The 15,354-nt window shown below is 36.6% G+C and overlaps 1 protein-coding gene across 50 annotated transcripts in view; it reads right to left on the reverse strand.

The window, feature by feature from the left end:
* The window catches only part of FIP1L1 (factor interacting with PAPOLA and CPSF1), a 79,280-nt gene extending 64,886 nt beyond the window's left edge, over positions 1-14,394 (reverse strand). For 13 of the 50 annotated variants that reach the window (XM_055294706.2, XM_055294723.2, XM_055294700.2 and 10 more), the window contains exons 1-7: positions 14,018-14,320; positions 12,697-12,736; positions 8,956-9,013; positions 7,411-7,514; positions 1,452-1,516; positions 701-808; positions 191-321 (exon numbers count right to left, since the gene is read on the reverse strand). In XM_055294706.2, the coding sequence (XP_055150681.1) occupies positions 191-321; positions 701-808; positions 1,452-1,516; positions 7,411-7,514; positions 8,956-9,013; positions 12,697-12,736; positions 14,018-14,102 (591 nt within the window). In that variant the 5' untranslated portion in view covers positions 14,103-14,320. Of the gene's footprint in view, positions 1-190; positions 322-700; positions 809-1,451; positions 1,517-7,410; positions 7,515-8,955; positions 9,014-12,696; positions 12,737-12,843; positions 12,889-14,017 lie in introns of all 50 variants that reach the window. The other 37 variants (XM_063611233.1, XM_055294704.2, XM_055294686.2 and 34 more) reach the window with 16 other exon arrangements.
* Positions 14,395-15,354: the final 960 nt, after the last annotated feature.

The following is a 15,354-nucleotide window of genomic DNA, read 5'->3' on the forward strand; positions in this document are numbered from 1 at the left end:
AAGAACATCAGATAATCATTAAATACAAAACTCTAAAAGGGAGGGAAGGGAAAAACAAACATGGTAAACAAAATGGAATTTTTAAACTATCATATAGCATTTAACCACTTCTACAGGGAAGCGATTTATTTGGGGAGTAAAAGCGGGACGGTAGACAAGCCAAGGGTATTCCGGAGTATTTATTAATTACCGTAATTTTATTTGTAGTAGAGGTTACTGGTATAACTTCAAGTCCCATTCGTATCCTCTTTTGTTTTTCACAGTAAGCTTTCCAGGTGTCTTCATTAAATCCATAATTAAAATAATCAGAAAGATCAGCACCTAAAGATAAAACACGCCTTTAGTGTACAAATATTTCAGCTCTATTTTTATGCAGCATCAAAAATATACTAAACTATAAAAATATAAATTTAGAGTTCTATCAGTTATCACTCTATCATTTATGGTGGCAAAAAGACTATAACATTTTTGATCAAATTATTCCCTTTACAAATGCCATTATAATAAACAATAAGTCTACATTTTAAGTAATACAAGGACACCAGTAAGATTTAATAATCCAAGTCATTATTACTCATCATTTGCTTAAGACAATTAAAATTATAATGAAAAAATAAAATTCTAAATTGATGTTCAAAAAAATTTTCTGATGACTTCACACTAAAAATATTGAAATTAATATAATCTACAATAATCTTACCAGGTTTACGCCATGGTTTATCTTCAAAAGAATCCAAATCTACCTCTAAGAGTGGAACTCCATTAATACTTCCAGGGGCATCAAGGTCTACTCCTTTGACTTTTGTTCCTGTTTTATAAAATTACAAAATGAAGGAGCTACACTTGCAAGAAGCTGGGAGATACCATAGACAAACAGAAAATATAAACACCTTTTTACTATTCCTGGCACACATACACACACAAACAGAAAACAAACATCTTTTTACTATTCCTGGCAAAAAAACCTGGCAAGGGTTCCAAACAAAGCAGAGCCTAAAATACATGCTACTGGACTCTTTCCAGAAAAACTTTACCAGTATCTGTGATGTATGGTCAAAAATTACTCTTTAAAAAGAGCTATTGTCACCTTGGCCAGGCGCAGTGGCTCACACTTGGAATCCCAACACTCTGGGAGGCCAAGGCAGGTAGATCACTTAAGCTCGAAAGTTCAAGACCAGCCTGAACAACATGGTGAGACCTGGTCTCTACATAAAAATACGAAAACTGTCCAAGCATGGTGGTGCACGGCCACAGTCCCAGCTACTTGAGAAGATGAAGTGGGAGGATGGTTGCCCAGGAGGTGGAGGTTGCAGTGAACTAAGATAGCGCCACTGTACTCCAGCCTGGGTGACAGAGCCAGACTCTGGCCCCCACTAAAAAAAAGCTATTAAGACCTATTTAAGATATGTGCCTTATTTCCCTATTGATGCAACAGAAAATACAAATTTTACCTGTAGTTCCATAAACTCTTCCTCCCGTCTTGATGTTAAGATTTACAGGTGCTGTACCATAACTCCTAAAAACAAACAAACAAAAAAACAAAACAGAAATTATACTGAAAAGCTTAAATAAAAGAGTAATATATTCCATTTGTACAAATTATACAATCACACAGTAAATGGATAGTGTGACACATATTTTATTTCTATTTTTATTTTTTAAATTTCGTATAGATGAGATCTCATACCATGTCATCCAGGCTGGTCTCGAACTCCTGAGCTCAAACAATCCTCCCACCTTGGCTTCCCAAAATGCTGAGATTACAAGAGTGAGCCACCGTGCCCAGCTAACACACATTTTAAAAAACATTTTAAACTGATTGTTAAAGTCACTTACTCAATAAAAGGCAAGAACATTAAAAAAAAAAAAAAAAAAGCCTGACTTGTTTCCATTTCAAAAACCGTTTTGCCACTAACTCAACATTCTACTGTAACAAACTTCACAAGAAATAAGGCTAAGAAGGGAAAAATAGTTTACACCCCTTGTCTTCATTTCCTTGCCTCCCAGTTATTAAATATACAGCAATCTTAAGCGTAAGTAAAATTCCTCCAACTTGTTGTCAAATCTAGTGGCCTTTCAGTTCTTCCTGCATTTGATATTGTTAATAAACCCTTTTTCAACTATTCATGGAGTACTTAGTCCATAAGAGAAATTTACTGACATGAAACTCAAAAATAAGTCTAGAATGAAAGTAGAACAGTGTTTGCCAGTGGTGGGTGGTTAATGACCAAGAAGAAAAATGAGAGAAACTTCTAGGATGCCAATTACGTTTCATATCTTGATCTGGTTGTAGTTACATGAATGTAAATATTTGAAAAAAATATTAAGCTGCACCTCTTTTTAGATGTAATATAATACACAGTGATAAAGAAAAAAATATCTGAAGTTGGACCAACCCACATTCAAATGTTTTGTCAATTGTTAGTTGTGTAATCTTGGCCAAGACACCTAAGACTTGTATACAATTATTTGAATAATTCATTGCATTTATACTTGTATAAATGAGCCTTGTATACATTTTCTGTAATATGGGGTTACAGACAGTTCTTTACTTTTTTATATAATGGATTCTTATATATGAGTAGTAGTATCAAATATACTAATTACAATAGACTTTTCTGTTACTAGGGAAGTTAGAAGAAAACGGGAATGGGCAAAGAAGGACCAACTCCCACTGAACAAGAAGATATCAGTGAGATGGCCAGGCACGGCAGCTCACGCCTGTAATCCCAGCACTTTGGGAGGCCGAGGCGGGTGGATCACGAGGTCAGGAGATCCAGACCATCCTGGCTAACACCATGAAACCCCATCTCTACTAAAAAATAGAAAAAATTAGCCAGGCGTGGTGGTGGGTGCCTGTAATCACAGCTACTCAGGAGGCTGAGGCATGAGAATGGCGTGAACCCAGGAGGCGGAGCTTGCAGTGAGCCGAGATAGCGCCACTGCACTCCAGCCTGGGCAAAAGAGCGAGACTCTAACTCAAAAAAAAAAAAAACGGAATCAGAAAGACCTCAAGTCATAGATGTTTTCAATGATATATTTCTCACATTATATTCATGTTATATATTTTGTTCTTTTCTCTCAGAAGTTCAGCCATCTGGACTTCAGATTCACTGCTTTGGGTCTAATAATAATTACTTCCATCTTTTGTCTCTAATGTACTATATTTAAGACTTAGGTTTAGTTACATTTACACTGTCATTTTTCTTTTCTACTTAAAAAAGAAAAATGTAAATTCAATAAAATGTTTAAGTAATTGTATCAAATAACTATAGCTCCACAGCTAGAAATGCAAACACTACAAAGTGGACCAAATATTACTGTCAAGCATTGAAATAATCATTTTATAGACTGATTAATTCATGTAATGCTTACTGAGCACCAAACCATGTCAAGTATGGTTCTACGCTGAGGAAAAAGTATGAGGAGCTGGACAAATATGGTTCCTGCCTTCATGATGTTTACATTTTAACAATCCAAATTCAGAAAAAGTGACTTAGCGGTATCTACATATGATGTACATGATTTTTCTACAAATGTAGAAAAATCAAGGATTTTCTCTCAACTGTTCTCTTACAGGACCGTATAGAATAAAATAGTATTTTTATAAAAGGCTTAGCCACAAGTGTTCAATAAATAAGCTTCTTTGCTTTCCACCCAGCTACTTTCTATTCCCCATTCTGCCTTTTAAAACATCATTTTTCTTTTTTAATCCACAAGCCTTTGTATTCATTCTGTGTAGAGAAGCTTAGTGGTATGAAAAATTGCAGAGGCAAATTTGATATAATGTCCAATAGATCCCCATGAAGTCTCAGACCACTCTAAATGCTAGATCCTACACTTGGATTTTCTATAGGAACTTCAAAATAAACATGTCAAATGAATCTATTTTGTTGGCGGTGGGAGCAGTAGCGCCCACCTGTACCCAATTAACTACTCTAGAAATCTTTAAGTCACTGAGCCCTTTATCTCCTCCTCCATCCACAACCAACCAGTTACCCATGTTATTTGTTTCTATTTATTCTTTGAGACAGGATCTTACTATATTGCCCAGGCCTACCTCAGCCTCCTAAGTCCATGGGACTACAGGTGCCTGACTATATTTGTTTCTCTGATATTCAAATGTACTATTTTCCCATTCATCTCTCTACTACTGCTGCCTTAGTCTAGATTATCATCTCACCTGGACAACTACTTCACACCTATTAGTCAATGTCTCTCCATCTAACCCACTCAACTACTGATGCTAGAGTTATGTTTTCAAATGATATGACCTGTCTAAAAACCTAATCAGGGGTGTCTAAGGGAGAGAATACAGTCATGAGTCCTTAGTTTCTGTTTCTAGTTAGGCCAGTAAAGCCCCTTCATCACCCCTCTTTTCCACTTATCACTGGAGACAGAAACTAAAAAGCATGGCTTTGGGCAGCTAAAAGCCTAAAACAAAGCAAAACAGAACAACAACAACAACAACAAAATAAGGTACGTTGGACAAGCTTGCAAGGTCTACAAAGACATAGCAAAAGCATCCTAACTCCTTCCATAAGTGATTTCAACCATCTCTTTTCATCTACGTTATCCTCCAGCCATGTACTTCCTCCAAGCATGCTCTAATACATTTATTGTTAAGCAGTGTCCTCCGCCTAAAAACCACTGTCTCCCATCTCAAAAATTATTCAAACAAGTTCAAATGTTACCTCTGGGATCTTCTCTTCAACATCTGTAGGCTTTTAGCAATTCTCCTCTCGAACCTTTTGAATCACTTAGTACATGTTTCTATTCTAGCACTTATGTTGCACTGAAAATATTTACTCACGTGTCTGTCATCCTCACTACCTCTGGAAAATAATAACTTCTTGTATTCTCATCAATTAATACATTCACAGATAAAAAATTGCTGCTTTCATGTAACTTTATCTAATTCGTTAACTCCAGGAAATTTCATGGTGATTTTACCAAGAGTTCTTTTGTAGCATGGTAAATGTAAAAAAATAATAATAATAATGGAATGATCACAGATGGTTTGATAAAGGCACATTATCTTTGCTACTTAACACAGTGCCAGATAAATTATGTCTTTAAAAATTATTTATTGAGTACATAAATGGATCAACCTCAGAGATAGGTAACAAACTACTTTCCAAGATAAATTATTCCTACTTTAAGAGTTGCTTTTCTTCATACCTTACTTACATATAAAATGAACTTGTAACAAACGTATGTTACCTAAAAAAAAAAAAAAAAAATGCTATTTTGTATTTCCTAACAATTTACAATAAATCAGTTCAGTACTATTCCTTGGACACAGTTTGTTCTTTAAATTTGCTTCTGAAAACGCTGTGCATAAGTAAATGTTTATCAAATTTCCTTTTCTCACTGACTTTGTTTTCAAGGGATATACCTTGAAATATAGAGGTTAAACAACTTTACACTCTTCACAAACGCCTGTACTTTACTTTCGAAACGCATAAAACGAATAAAAAATAAATCAACTGATAAATGGGTAAACGCATAGATAGAGGGATCTGAGTTCAAGCAAACAAAGCAAAATGCAGACTGTATAATCTAGGTGATGGGTAAATGAGCATTCACATGTCAATTCCTTCAACTTTTGTGAGTATTTGAAAATTTTCATATAATCAAATGTCTAAGGGGAAAAAACCTTCAGAGACAACTGTAACTAAGTAACATTCAGTTTATTTAGTCAATAACCATTTACTGCACACTTACTATATTTAAGGCAATGTGAGGAAGAGAAAAATTCATAAATCACAGTTTCTTGTTTTTTTGAAGAGTTTTGAATACCATGGTTTCTACTCTATAGAAATCTAAAGTGTCTAAAGGTAATAAATATGTATAAACATAATTACAATGCATAAAACTGAAAATTGCTGTAAGAAATAAAGTTTAGTAAGGTACTATGGAAGTCCACGTATACTCAATATTTGAGGGCAATTTCTACCAAAAAAAGGTCCCATTCGTAATCCAAAAAATTGTCATTTGCTTCAAATTGTTCTATAACTTACAAATACAAATAATTTTACATATTTAATGAACAAGCAATTATTACAATTTTATATGTGTTCCTTTTGCATCATGCAGATAGTAAAGGCCTACTAGTACTACAGTATAAGCCCAACTTTCTCATTAATTATTTACTTTCCCAAATGAGAATGAGGAGCACATTTACAATATCCACCCCTAACATGAAAAATCAGCCTCTTTACTCTGTTTCCTAAAAAGGTGCTAGGATTTTAAAATTACATGGGTAGTCATTATTATAATACAAGATTGACTATGACAATAACTGAATTGGCTTTAAGCTTCCTGAAATGACTTCTGAAAACAAATGACTCTACTAATAAAATATTTAACAATATTTTTGTATATACTGGTTGATTCCAGATGAGGTTGCTTAATGAACTATAAATTAATGTATTCTGTTTCCAACGCATAAGCTATAATAACCACATCATACAGCCAATTTGAAAAACAAAACACATTGACTCTTATTCCCCTATCGTAACTAAATCACAATTCGTACTTCAATATATTTCCCTTCCAATCTTTCTGTAAGATTCTTTATGCGCTCAATGAGTCAATGGCAGTCCATTTACTTGGTCCAGTTTATAGAATACAAAATTTGACACAAACATTGGCCTAAAAGGCCTAAAGGAGAATTAAAAACCTGAAAACACTATTAAGAACAAAAAGAAATACTTCTGATATTGGTTTTATTAGACAAAAAAATTAAAAACCTAAACTCAGGTCTGGATAAGTAATAAAGTGAAATAATAATAAGTACAGATACAAATTACAATTTAAGGATTTCTAATTCTAATCAAAGAATTTATAGTACTTTTTTTTTTTCTTTTTCTTGAGATAGAGTCTCACTCTGTTACCCAGGCTGGAGTACAGTGGCTCGATCTGGGCTCACTGCAACCTCCGCCTCCCAGGTTCAAGTGATTCTCCTGCCTTAGCCTCTGGAGTAGCTGGGATTACAGGTGCCCACCATCATGCCTGGCTAATTTTTGTATTTTTAGTAGAGATAAGGTTTCACCATGCTGGTCAGGCTGGTCTTGAACTCCTGACCTCAGGTGATTCACCCACCTCGGTCTCGCAAAGTCCTGGGATTACAGGCATGAACCTCAATGCCTGGCCTAGCACTCAATTCTTTTATAAAAACACTTTAAATTCAGCATCAAAAACTGCTGCTTCCATGTACCTTTGCCCAATCAATTAACTTTATTTTAGGAAAGAAGCATCTTCATGATGAAACTTTAACAAGAGTTCTTTCATGTTAAAATAGAAAAATGTAAAAACAATGGACTCAACCACTGAGAGTTTGATATATGAACACTCTCCTTACTATATAGCATTTACACAATTGTTACTTACTAAAAAATAACTTACCCATACTGTGGTGCTCCCGTTTTAATGTCTCCTATAGTGACATGAACATCATCTTCATCATCATCGCTGTCACTATCACTGTCATCTTCGGTCTCAGTCACTTTCTACATGAACATAAACAAATTATAAAATACACTCAATAATCCATTGCAACATCTAATATTAATAACTAAAAAAAGTAACCACACTGTTTTTTTTCTTTCTTCTTTCTTGAGACAGAGTCTCACTTTGTCACCCCGGCTTGAGCACAGTGGCACGATCTCAGCTCACTGCAACCTCCGCCTCCCAGGTTCAAGCAATTCTCCAGCCTCAGCCTCTAGAGTAGCTAGGATTACAGGTGCCCGCCACCATGCCCAACTAATTTTTGTATTTTTAGCAGAGACAGGGTTTCACCATTTTGGCCAGGCTGGCCTCGAACTCCTGACCTCCGGTGATCCACCCACCTTGGCCTCCCAAAGTGCTGGAATTACAGGCGTGAGCCACCATGCCCAGCCCCACTCTGTATTTTTTTGAGATACAATTTAAAAGTTACAAGCTTATAATGCTGCCAACTATTTCACCTCATAATTTTGATGTTCTACATGATAAAAAGGACAAGACTATGAATAAAGAAATGAAATCTTTTTTGGCATCATCTCATTTTGGTAAAAACACCCCATTTTTTTTTTAACTATCATATCTGCCCCTCTTGCAAAAAGGATCTAAAGCAACTTACTAAGATATCTACAAGATAAAATTATAAAAAATAAGTATTTGAGAAGTCTTGGCAAAAAAGAATCTAAGAGGAAAACAATTTTAAGATTCACAGTGTCACAAATACAAAGTACCAAATCAATTAAAGAATTAAAAAAAAAAACCCCAAAGCATAAGAAGTACCAAATAGTTAAATAGAAGCTCAATTATTCTTGGTATTCTTGTATACTTAGAAGAGGCCCTACATGCAAATTCTACATTTGTGAAGATTTTACTTTGGCTCCTAAAGGCTATTTTGTGCTTAATCACATCATAGTAAATAAGTAGACCACATAGGCAAAACAGTTTTTTGTATACAACTTCAAACCTGCAGAACAATAACTTCCTTATTTTTATAGGATTAAAATGTACAAATATTCATAGGACCAATGATATGTTCACCTCACAAAGTATCAATGACATGCAGGCATGCAGTCAGGGATTGTCACATACATTAAAAAGCAACGCTAAAAAATCGTAACAGTGAAAGGTTGTGGGACTCAAAACTTGCTCTGAAAACCAGGCTCACTATATTCAGTAGATTTATAACCATTCAATTCCTTGAAAGCAATAAACATCAAGCCTTTGCACATACTATTTTCCTCTGAAGTCTTTCTACTATTTCTTTTCCTCATTTTAATTCCTATATATGTTTTTGATGGTACCAGATGAAGTAGGAGATGTAAGAAAGGGCCAGATAACACCCGATACTGAAGGTAATGTAAAATGCCAGCTTGCTTTCTATGTAAACTGTGAAGCTATTGATAAAGATTTGTATCAGGAAAGTAACTGGATTTCAAAGCCTTATGTTACCGGTTTTGGTACACCATTTTCAGCAGTTTCATCTTCAATTCCAGATGGAGGATTAGCACTACAAACAACAAAAATAAGTATACATGTCAGGCATTACTTTTCGGAAGTACAGATAGATTATATTAGTATTTCTAAGCTTTAATAAAGCTCCTAAAATTATTGTCTCCACTGGAGACAGTAATGATAAAATCTGACTGTCTTACTCCGTTATTTCTAGTAACTTGCATAAGCCAAGTACTCAACATTGTAAGTAGAATGCAAATGCCAGGCTGGGCGCGGTGGCTCACGCCTGTAATCCCAGCACTTTGGGAGGCTGAGGCGGGTGGATCACGAGGTCAGGAATTCAAGACCGGCCTGGCCAAGATGGTAAAACCCCATCTCTACTAAAAATACAAAAAAAAAAATTAGCCAGGCAAGCATGGTGGCGGGTGCCTGTAATCCCAGCTACTCGGGAGGCTGAAGCAGACAATTGCTTGAACCCAGGAGGCAGAGGTTGCAGTGAGGCTGCAGTGATCATACCACTGCACTCTAGCCTGGACGACAGTGTGAGACGCTGTCTCAAAAAAAAAAAAAAAAGAATGCAAATGCCTTCACAGTTTATTAATGATTATTTGATGGTGGGCTATAATTCAAGCTTTTTACACATTTTAAAAATATATGACAAACTTAATCAATTTTAATTATCCTAAATCTTTACTGAACATCCACTGTGTACCAGGTACTACTACTGTAACTACCCAGATCTACAAAATACAGCTTCCTTTTTTCCTTGGTGCTCAAGAACTCAGATTTGTGGTATAATCACATTATCTCTTTCAGTATTCAGTTAACATACATGCTTCTTCTTGGTTCTCTGTGTTATCAATCTTATTGAAGATACGTCCTTTGTTGAATAAAAAATAAAATTTTAAGATTAAAAAATGTATCTTCATTCAAAACTATTCTCCAATTTGATATTAATAAGGAGCTAATTCTAATGAATGATAAAACTGATTACTTTTTTAAGACCAGTTAATACTTGAACTTGTCCTTTCATAACAAAACTGACATGTAACAATAAAACATTCACATTCCCATGAAACTCAAGCATATGGTCATTTACCAGCAAATAACACTTCTAGTACCATAGTGTAATTGGTTTCTTACATTTTTTAGTAATTAAAATTTCAACAGTGGGAATTAACCATCACCTCATTTTACAGATAAGAAAATTGAAGTACAAAGCAAGTAGCTGATTTGACCCAACTTTCTAAATTATTTAGTAGCATTCTTAACAAAAATGTCCAGATGCTGACACAGTTCAGAGCCCTTTTCATTAGATTTCTGCTAATCTCTTCTAAACTTCACTTTCTGTCAGGTAGTTTCTATGTAAATCAATTTGATCTTTACAGTGGCATTTTATAGCACAATCACCAAATAAAGCAAAATGAAAGATAAAAAGTCAAAACATAACTGTTATATTTTCATTGTTCTACTGCCTGCTTCAAGAAAACAAATATGCAGCTGTAATTGTTCAGTACGTTTACCTCCTGCTGAAATAAGCTTCTAGGTAGCCAGAAACAAGTCCCATTTGCTTTCTATGTCACAAAACAGTATCCTTTCTTTAGTCAAAACTTGGATAGATATAACACAATTGGAGACTGCAATGCAATGTTTAAGAAAAACAGAGGCTTCAGCAATGAGCCAGTCAGTAGGAAACAGGCAAATTCTAATAGCAGGAACTTAGGTAGAGCAATGCAATGATGTACCAAGCCAGATAGCAGTAGGTTTGGCAGAGTACCTTTCTTCAATAGGCCTACTCTTTTGGAAGTTTTAATTTTCTATCACCATTAAAATGTTAGAAACATGATAAAATTTTAAGCTTTTTCTAGAAAAATAACACTGTAAAGGAAGCTGTTTTTCCCCCTATAGGATGAAATCAACTCAACGGCTCCCCAAATGAAGTTGTAGAAAGGAATATAAAGCTATGTTGACAGTGACACTCAGGGAAGGTAGCAGGTTCCCTCCAATAAACTTCAGCAAGTTGTGTATTGCAGAATTAAAATTAAAGAATGTTTGATTAGAAAGTAAGCTTTTAAAATTGTAACCAATAAAAGTAAAAATTAATGGGATAAAGATTATCATATAGAAAAGTATATTTGATTATAAAACTATACCCTGTAATTAATTTCTTGACCAACTGAAGGAATGGGTACAAAGAAATATTCAATCACTTTCATAACATAAATTAAAACTAATCTCAACTTTGTGGTTGAGATCAGAATTAGGAACTGAGTTGAATACATACATTTTAAAATGAAATAACATTTCAGATAATATACCAATGAGTGAAAAGACTATAGGGGATTTTTTGGGTAAGGAAGTTGAACTGTAGTTTCAGCTCCTCCTAAGCTATTTTTACTTCCATTTCTCACTTTTTCCCCTCTATCCTTTTTTTGTTTTAACAGCTTTGAGATGCAATTCACATATTACACAATCTATCCATTCAAACAGGACAACTGAGTTTTAATATGTTCACATAGTCCAACCATCACAACTAATTCCAGAATGTATGCATCGCTCCCAAAAGGAACTTTGTATACATCAGCAATCACTCACCCAACTCTTAGTAACCACTAATCTGTCTCTACCGACTGGCTTCTTTCGCTTCCACGTTTGTAAGGTCCATCCGTGTTGTAACATCTACTTCATTTTATTGTCCCTGCCAAATAATATTCCCCTGTATGGATATAATACATTTAATCTATCCATTCATCAGTTGATGCAGCTGCGAGGTTTATTTTTTTCCATTTTTCTATTAAGAATAATGCTGCTATGAATATTCACGTACAAGTTTTTGTGTGAATATGTTTTCATTCCTCTAAGGTGGAGGACTCATATGGTAACTCCGTGTTTCACCATTTGAGAAAATGGCCACGCTGTTCTTCAAAGCAGCTGCACCATTTTACAATCCCACCAGAAGTGTATGAGGGTTTTATTTTTCCATATCCTCATCAACACCTGTTTTATCTTTTTGATTGCAGCTTACTCGGTATGAAGTGGTATATCTTCCACTTTTTAAATCCAAATATTCTTTAAAATCTTCTAACTACCTCTCCCTCCATTACAGACACTAATGCATGTGGTCAGGGTAATGCCGACATCTCCACGTACTTCTTTGCATGGGTTGTTTCTTGAAATCCGGGGTAAAATTCTGACTCCCTGTATATGTTCTATAAATGAATACTTACATCTTTCTTACAGTCTAACAAAGAAATCAACCTTATAACAAATCGGCTAATTACATTTTGAATGTAAACAATACATAGCATTGAAATTACAACCAAAGTGCCATTATACTATCAAAAATGTTAATAAACTGGAAAAGCAGTAGTAGTTTGGAGTGTTCCTGATTTACTTAAAAACATTTTCAATTAAGTTAAAATATTTTTATCAGTAGCTTAATGATTATACTGTATACTTCACTACTGAATTCACTTAAGAGTAACAAGTTACTTAACAGTGTAAAATCAGTCCAATCCTAAGTTCAAAAACTTTGTCCTTTAAACTACCAACAAATAGAATTGGCATAAGATTAGGTCCTGAAACTGGAATAATCCTTAAAGGATTCAATGTCCTCCAAAATGTTGTAAGTCAGTGTTGTAATGAAGCCAATGATTGTAAGAAAATAATTTTGACAACTGACAGAACCATTGTATCACACAACCTGTGTAATAGGCATCAACAGAAAATTTCACTAACCTGGCATTTTCTTCTTCTGGCCTTTCAACTTCATTTTCATCTACCAAGTAAAATAAACAAATAAATAAATAAGCAAACAAAATAAAGAAACCACTCTTAAAGAAACTAGTATTATGAAAATCTGAAGTGATCATCACAAGCACTAACCTAGGTCCTTTGCCAAATCACTGTGCACATGCACGTCCCATGGGCCTATAAGCACATCCAAAGTTAGATCACCTTATAATTACTTAACAAGATACGTATTTTATGGAAAAAAAAATCAGACTTTACTGCTATAAAAATTAGCTTAAATTTAAGAGGTATTGAAGATTTCCAGATCTTTGTAAAAGAAATCCTACACATTCACATTTCAAAGAGTAGTAACTAATGCTAAATCTTGCCACCAAAGACAACGATTTTTTTTTTTTTTACAAGCTTATCAAAGTTACATCATCAAGGACCTGCATGGTGCCCAAAGTGCACTTTTACTATTCTATTCTAAAGACAATCAAGAATGTATGTTTTAGGCAAGGAACAAACATAACTTTCGAATCTGGTGTAACAAGCAAGAAGGGATTGTGACTTAAAGTTAAAAACCATATGTCAAACAAGTACCCTCCTAGAGAGAAGTACACGATGCATTAAATTTATTTTGAGAAAAAGAAATACATGAGATGACACTGAAAACTATAAGCCGAAGGGTCATGAGATACCTCCATGATGTAGGTTAAACGGCAGTCTCTTAAAAAAGAATAACTTCACCTTAATACAGGAGACATTCAGAGTTTTCTTTATGGGCCATCTTTCTCTCTCTCTCTTAATTAATTATTTTTAAAGCACGACTTTCAGACAAGGAGGTACCCTTGCAGGTGCATTCCATACAAACTGACCATCAAGAAACAAGACGTTAGTTGTACAGCATTAACTTTATTTAGCTATTATTACAGAATGACTGTTTCTGAAAGAAGGGACAGGAAGGGCACCCTAAGGCCACAGGGCAAAAACAGACACAAAAACACACTACCTCAGAATCGACAGAAAAAACAAGGGTAAACAGCGCAGCAGAGAGGCGACCGAGACGCCCCGGGGAAAGCACAGTGAAGCCGGGGGCCCGGCCCAGCCTCCACAGGGTGAGTGCGCATGGTGGGCGTGGGCCAAGCGGGAGACCGCCGCGGGGGCTGAGGGCACGCGCACGCCGCGCTCGGCCTAAGTCAGGCCGGACAGGACTCCCAACCAGAGGCCCGAAGCGGCGGCGCGAGAGGCCAGGGACGCCGGCCGTTTGAGGGCCAAGAGGGGAAGCCTGAGAGAACCCGAGAGACAGGGACAGGAAGTTTCGTACCGCCATAGAGCCACTCTTCCTCCTCATCCCCTCCGGTCCCGCCGCTCAGCTCCGACACTAGGCGCTCGACCTCGCCGGCCGACATGGCCGCCCCGAGCGCAACTTAAACGCGGCGACAAACAGCCCCCTCCAACCCCTTCCCCAGCCTCGCAGCCCCGAGGCGCGAGAAGGGCGCGAACCCGCCGGCGAGCGAACGAAGAAAGCCCGAGACTCAAATTCCAGGAAGGCGGCGGCGGCGGCGGCAAAGATGAAGCCTCCAGCGCAGGTCCGTCTGCGCATGCGCAGGAGACCCGAGCGGCGCGGCGCGTATAGGTGGCTTCGCTTCCGCGGCGGCGGCCACCTGGGCCTGGTTGCGCCTGCGCGCTGAGGTGGGCCCCGCCCCTCTAGGATCCCGCTTTGCTATTTTGCGTGGCTTCCTACCGTGGTGTCCTGAGTCGGCCAGAGTTCCCCGCCCCCACCCTTCTTTTTAATAACCCCTATTGCCATTGCTGGCGAGTACACCATTGTTCCCTTCTACTCTTCGTGCTATCTTCTCAACTTTTTATTTGTTTTTTAATCTTCCGAAAGGCCTTCTTTTATTCTTTAATCAGCCTTGGTACAGAATCATAACCTGTCACTCCCTTTCCTCACTGAATAGAGAAGAAATCACAATCAGTACTATTTCTCGAAAAATTAATTTTCACAGCCAACAAAAGCAAAACTAATAGATGAAGAATGCACCCTCCTTGTTAAAAACCATACATTACCGTCAAGGTCAAAGACCGCCTCATTCCGCTACCCTTCTCTCCAGAGGTAGCCCTTGTTACAGAGATGCATATCCTGTTTGGAGTTCATCATTCTGAAATTTCCCATACGCTTACTTCGTGTGTTGTGCTGTTTTGGTGGGAGAACCTGAGATTGACAAGTCTTAAATAGTACAGTATTGTATAGTATCATCCTGCGACTTCCTTTTTTTTTCTTTTTTTTAGCATCTGTGTCTTGGAGCTGTTTTTCATTTTAGTATGAATCAAACTATATCCATTTTAAGTGCTTCATAAAATTGCATAGTATAGCTATCACAGAGTGAATATGGCTGTTTTTCTCCATTAATGTACACCCAGATTGCTTTCGACTTTACACTTTTAACTACAACAAAAAACGACAATGAAGATCCACGCGACTCCTTGCAGATTTGTCTGTTTCTTGAAGATAGATCATGAAGTATGTACAGTTTTTATTTTAATAGGCAAACCAAATGTTCAGGCCACTTCTGAAAGCACACCTTCCAGTGAAAAGATGACATACCATGGTTCAAACTGGAGCTCTAGGTTTTTTGTTTGTTTGTTTGTTTGTTTGTT

Source organism: Symphalangus syndactylus, chromosome 10 (genome assembly GCF_028878055.3).
Source record: "Symphalangus syndactylus isolate Jambi chromosome 10, NHGRI_mSymSyn1-v2.1_pri, whole genome shotgun sequence".
In the NCBI taxonomy this organism is placed as follows: domain Eukaryota; kingdom Metazoa; phylum Chordata; class Mammalia; order Primates; family Hylobatidae; genus Symphalangus; species Symphalangus syndactylus.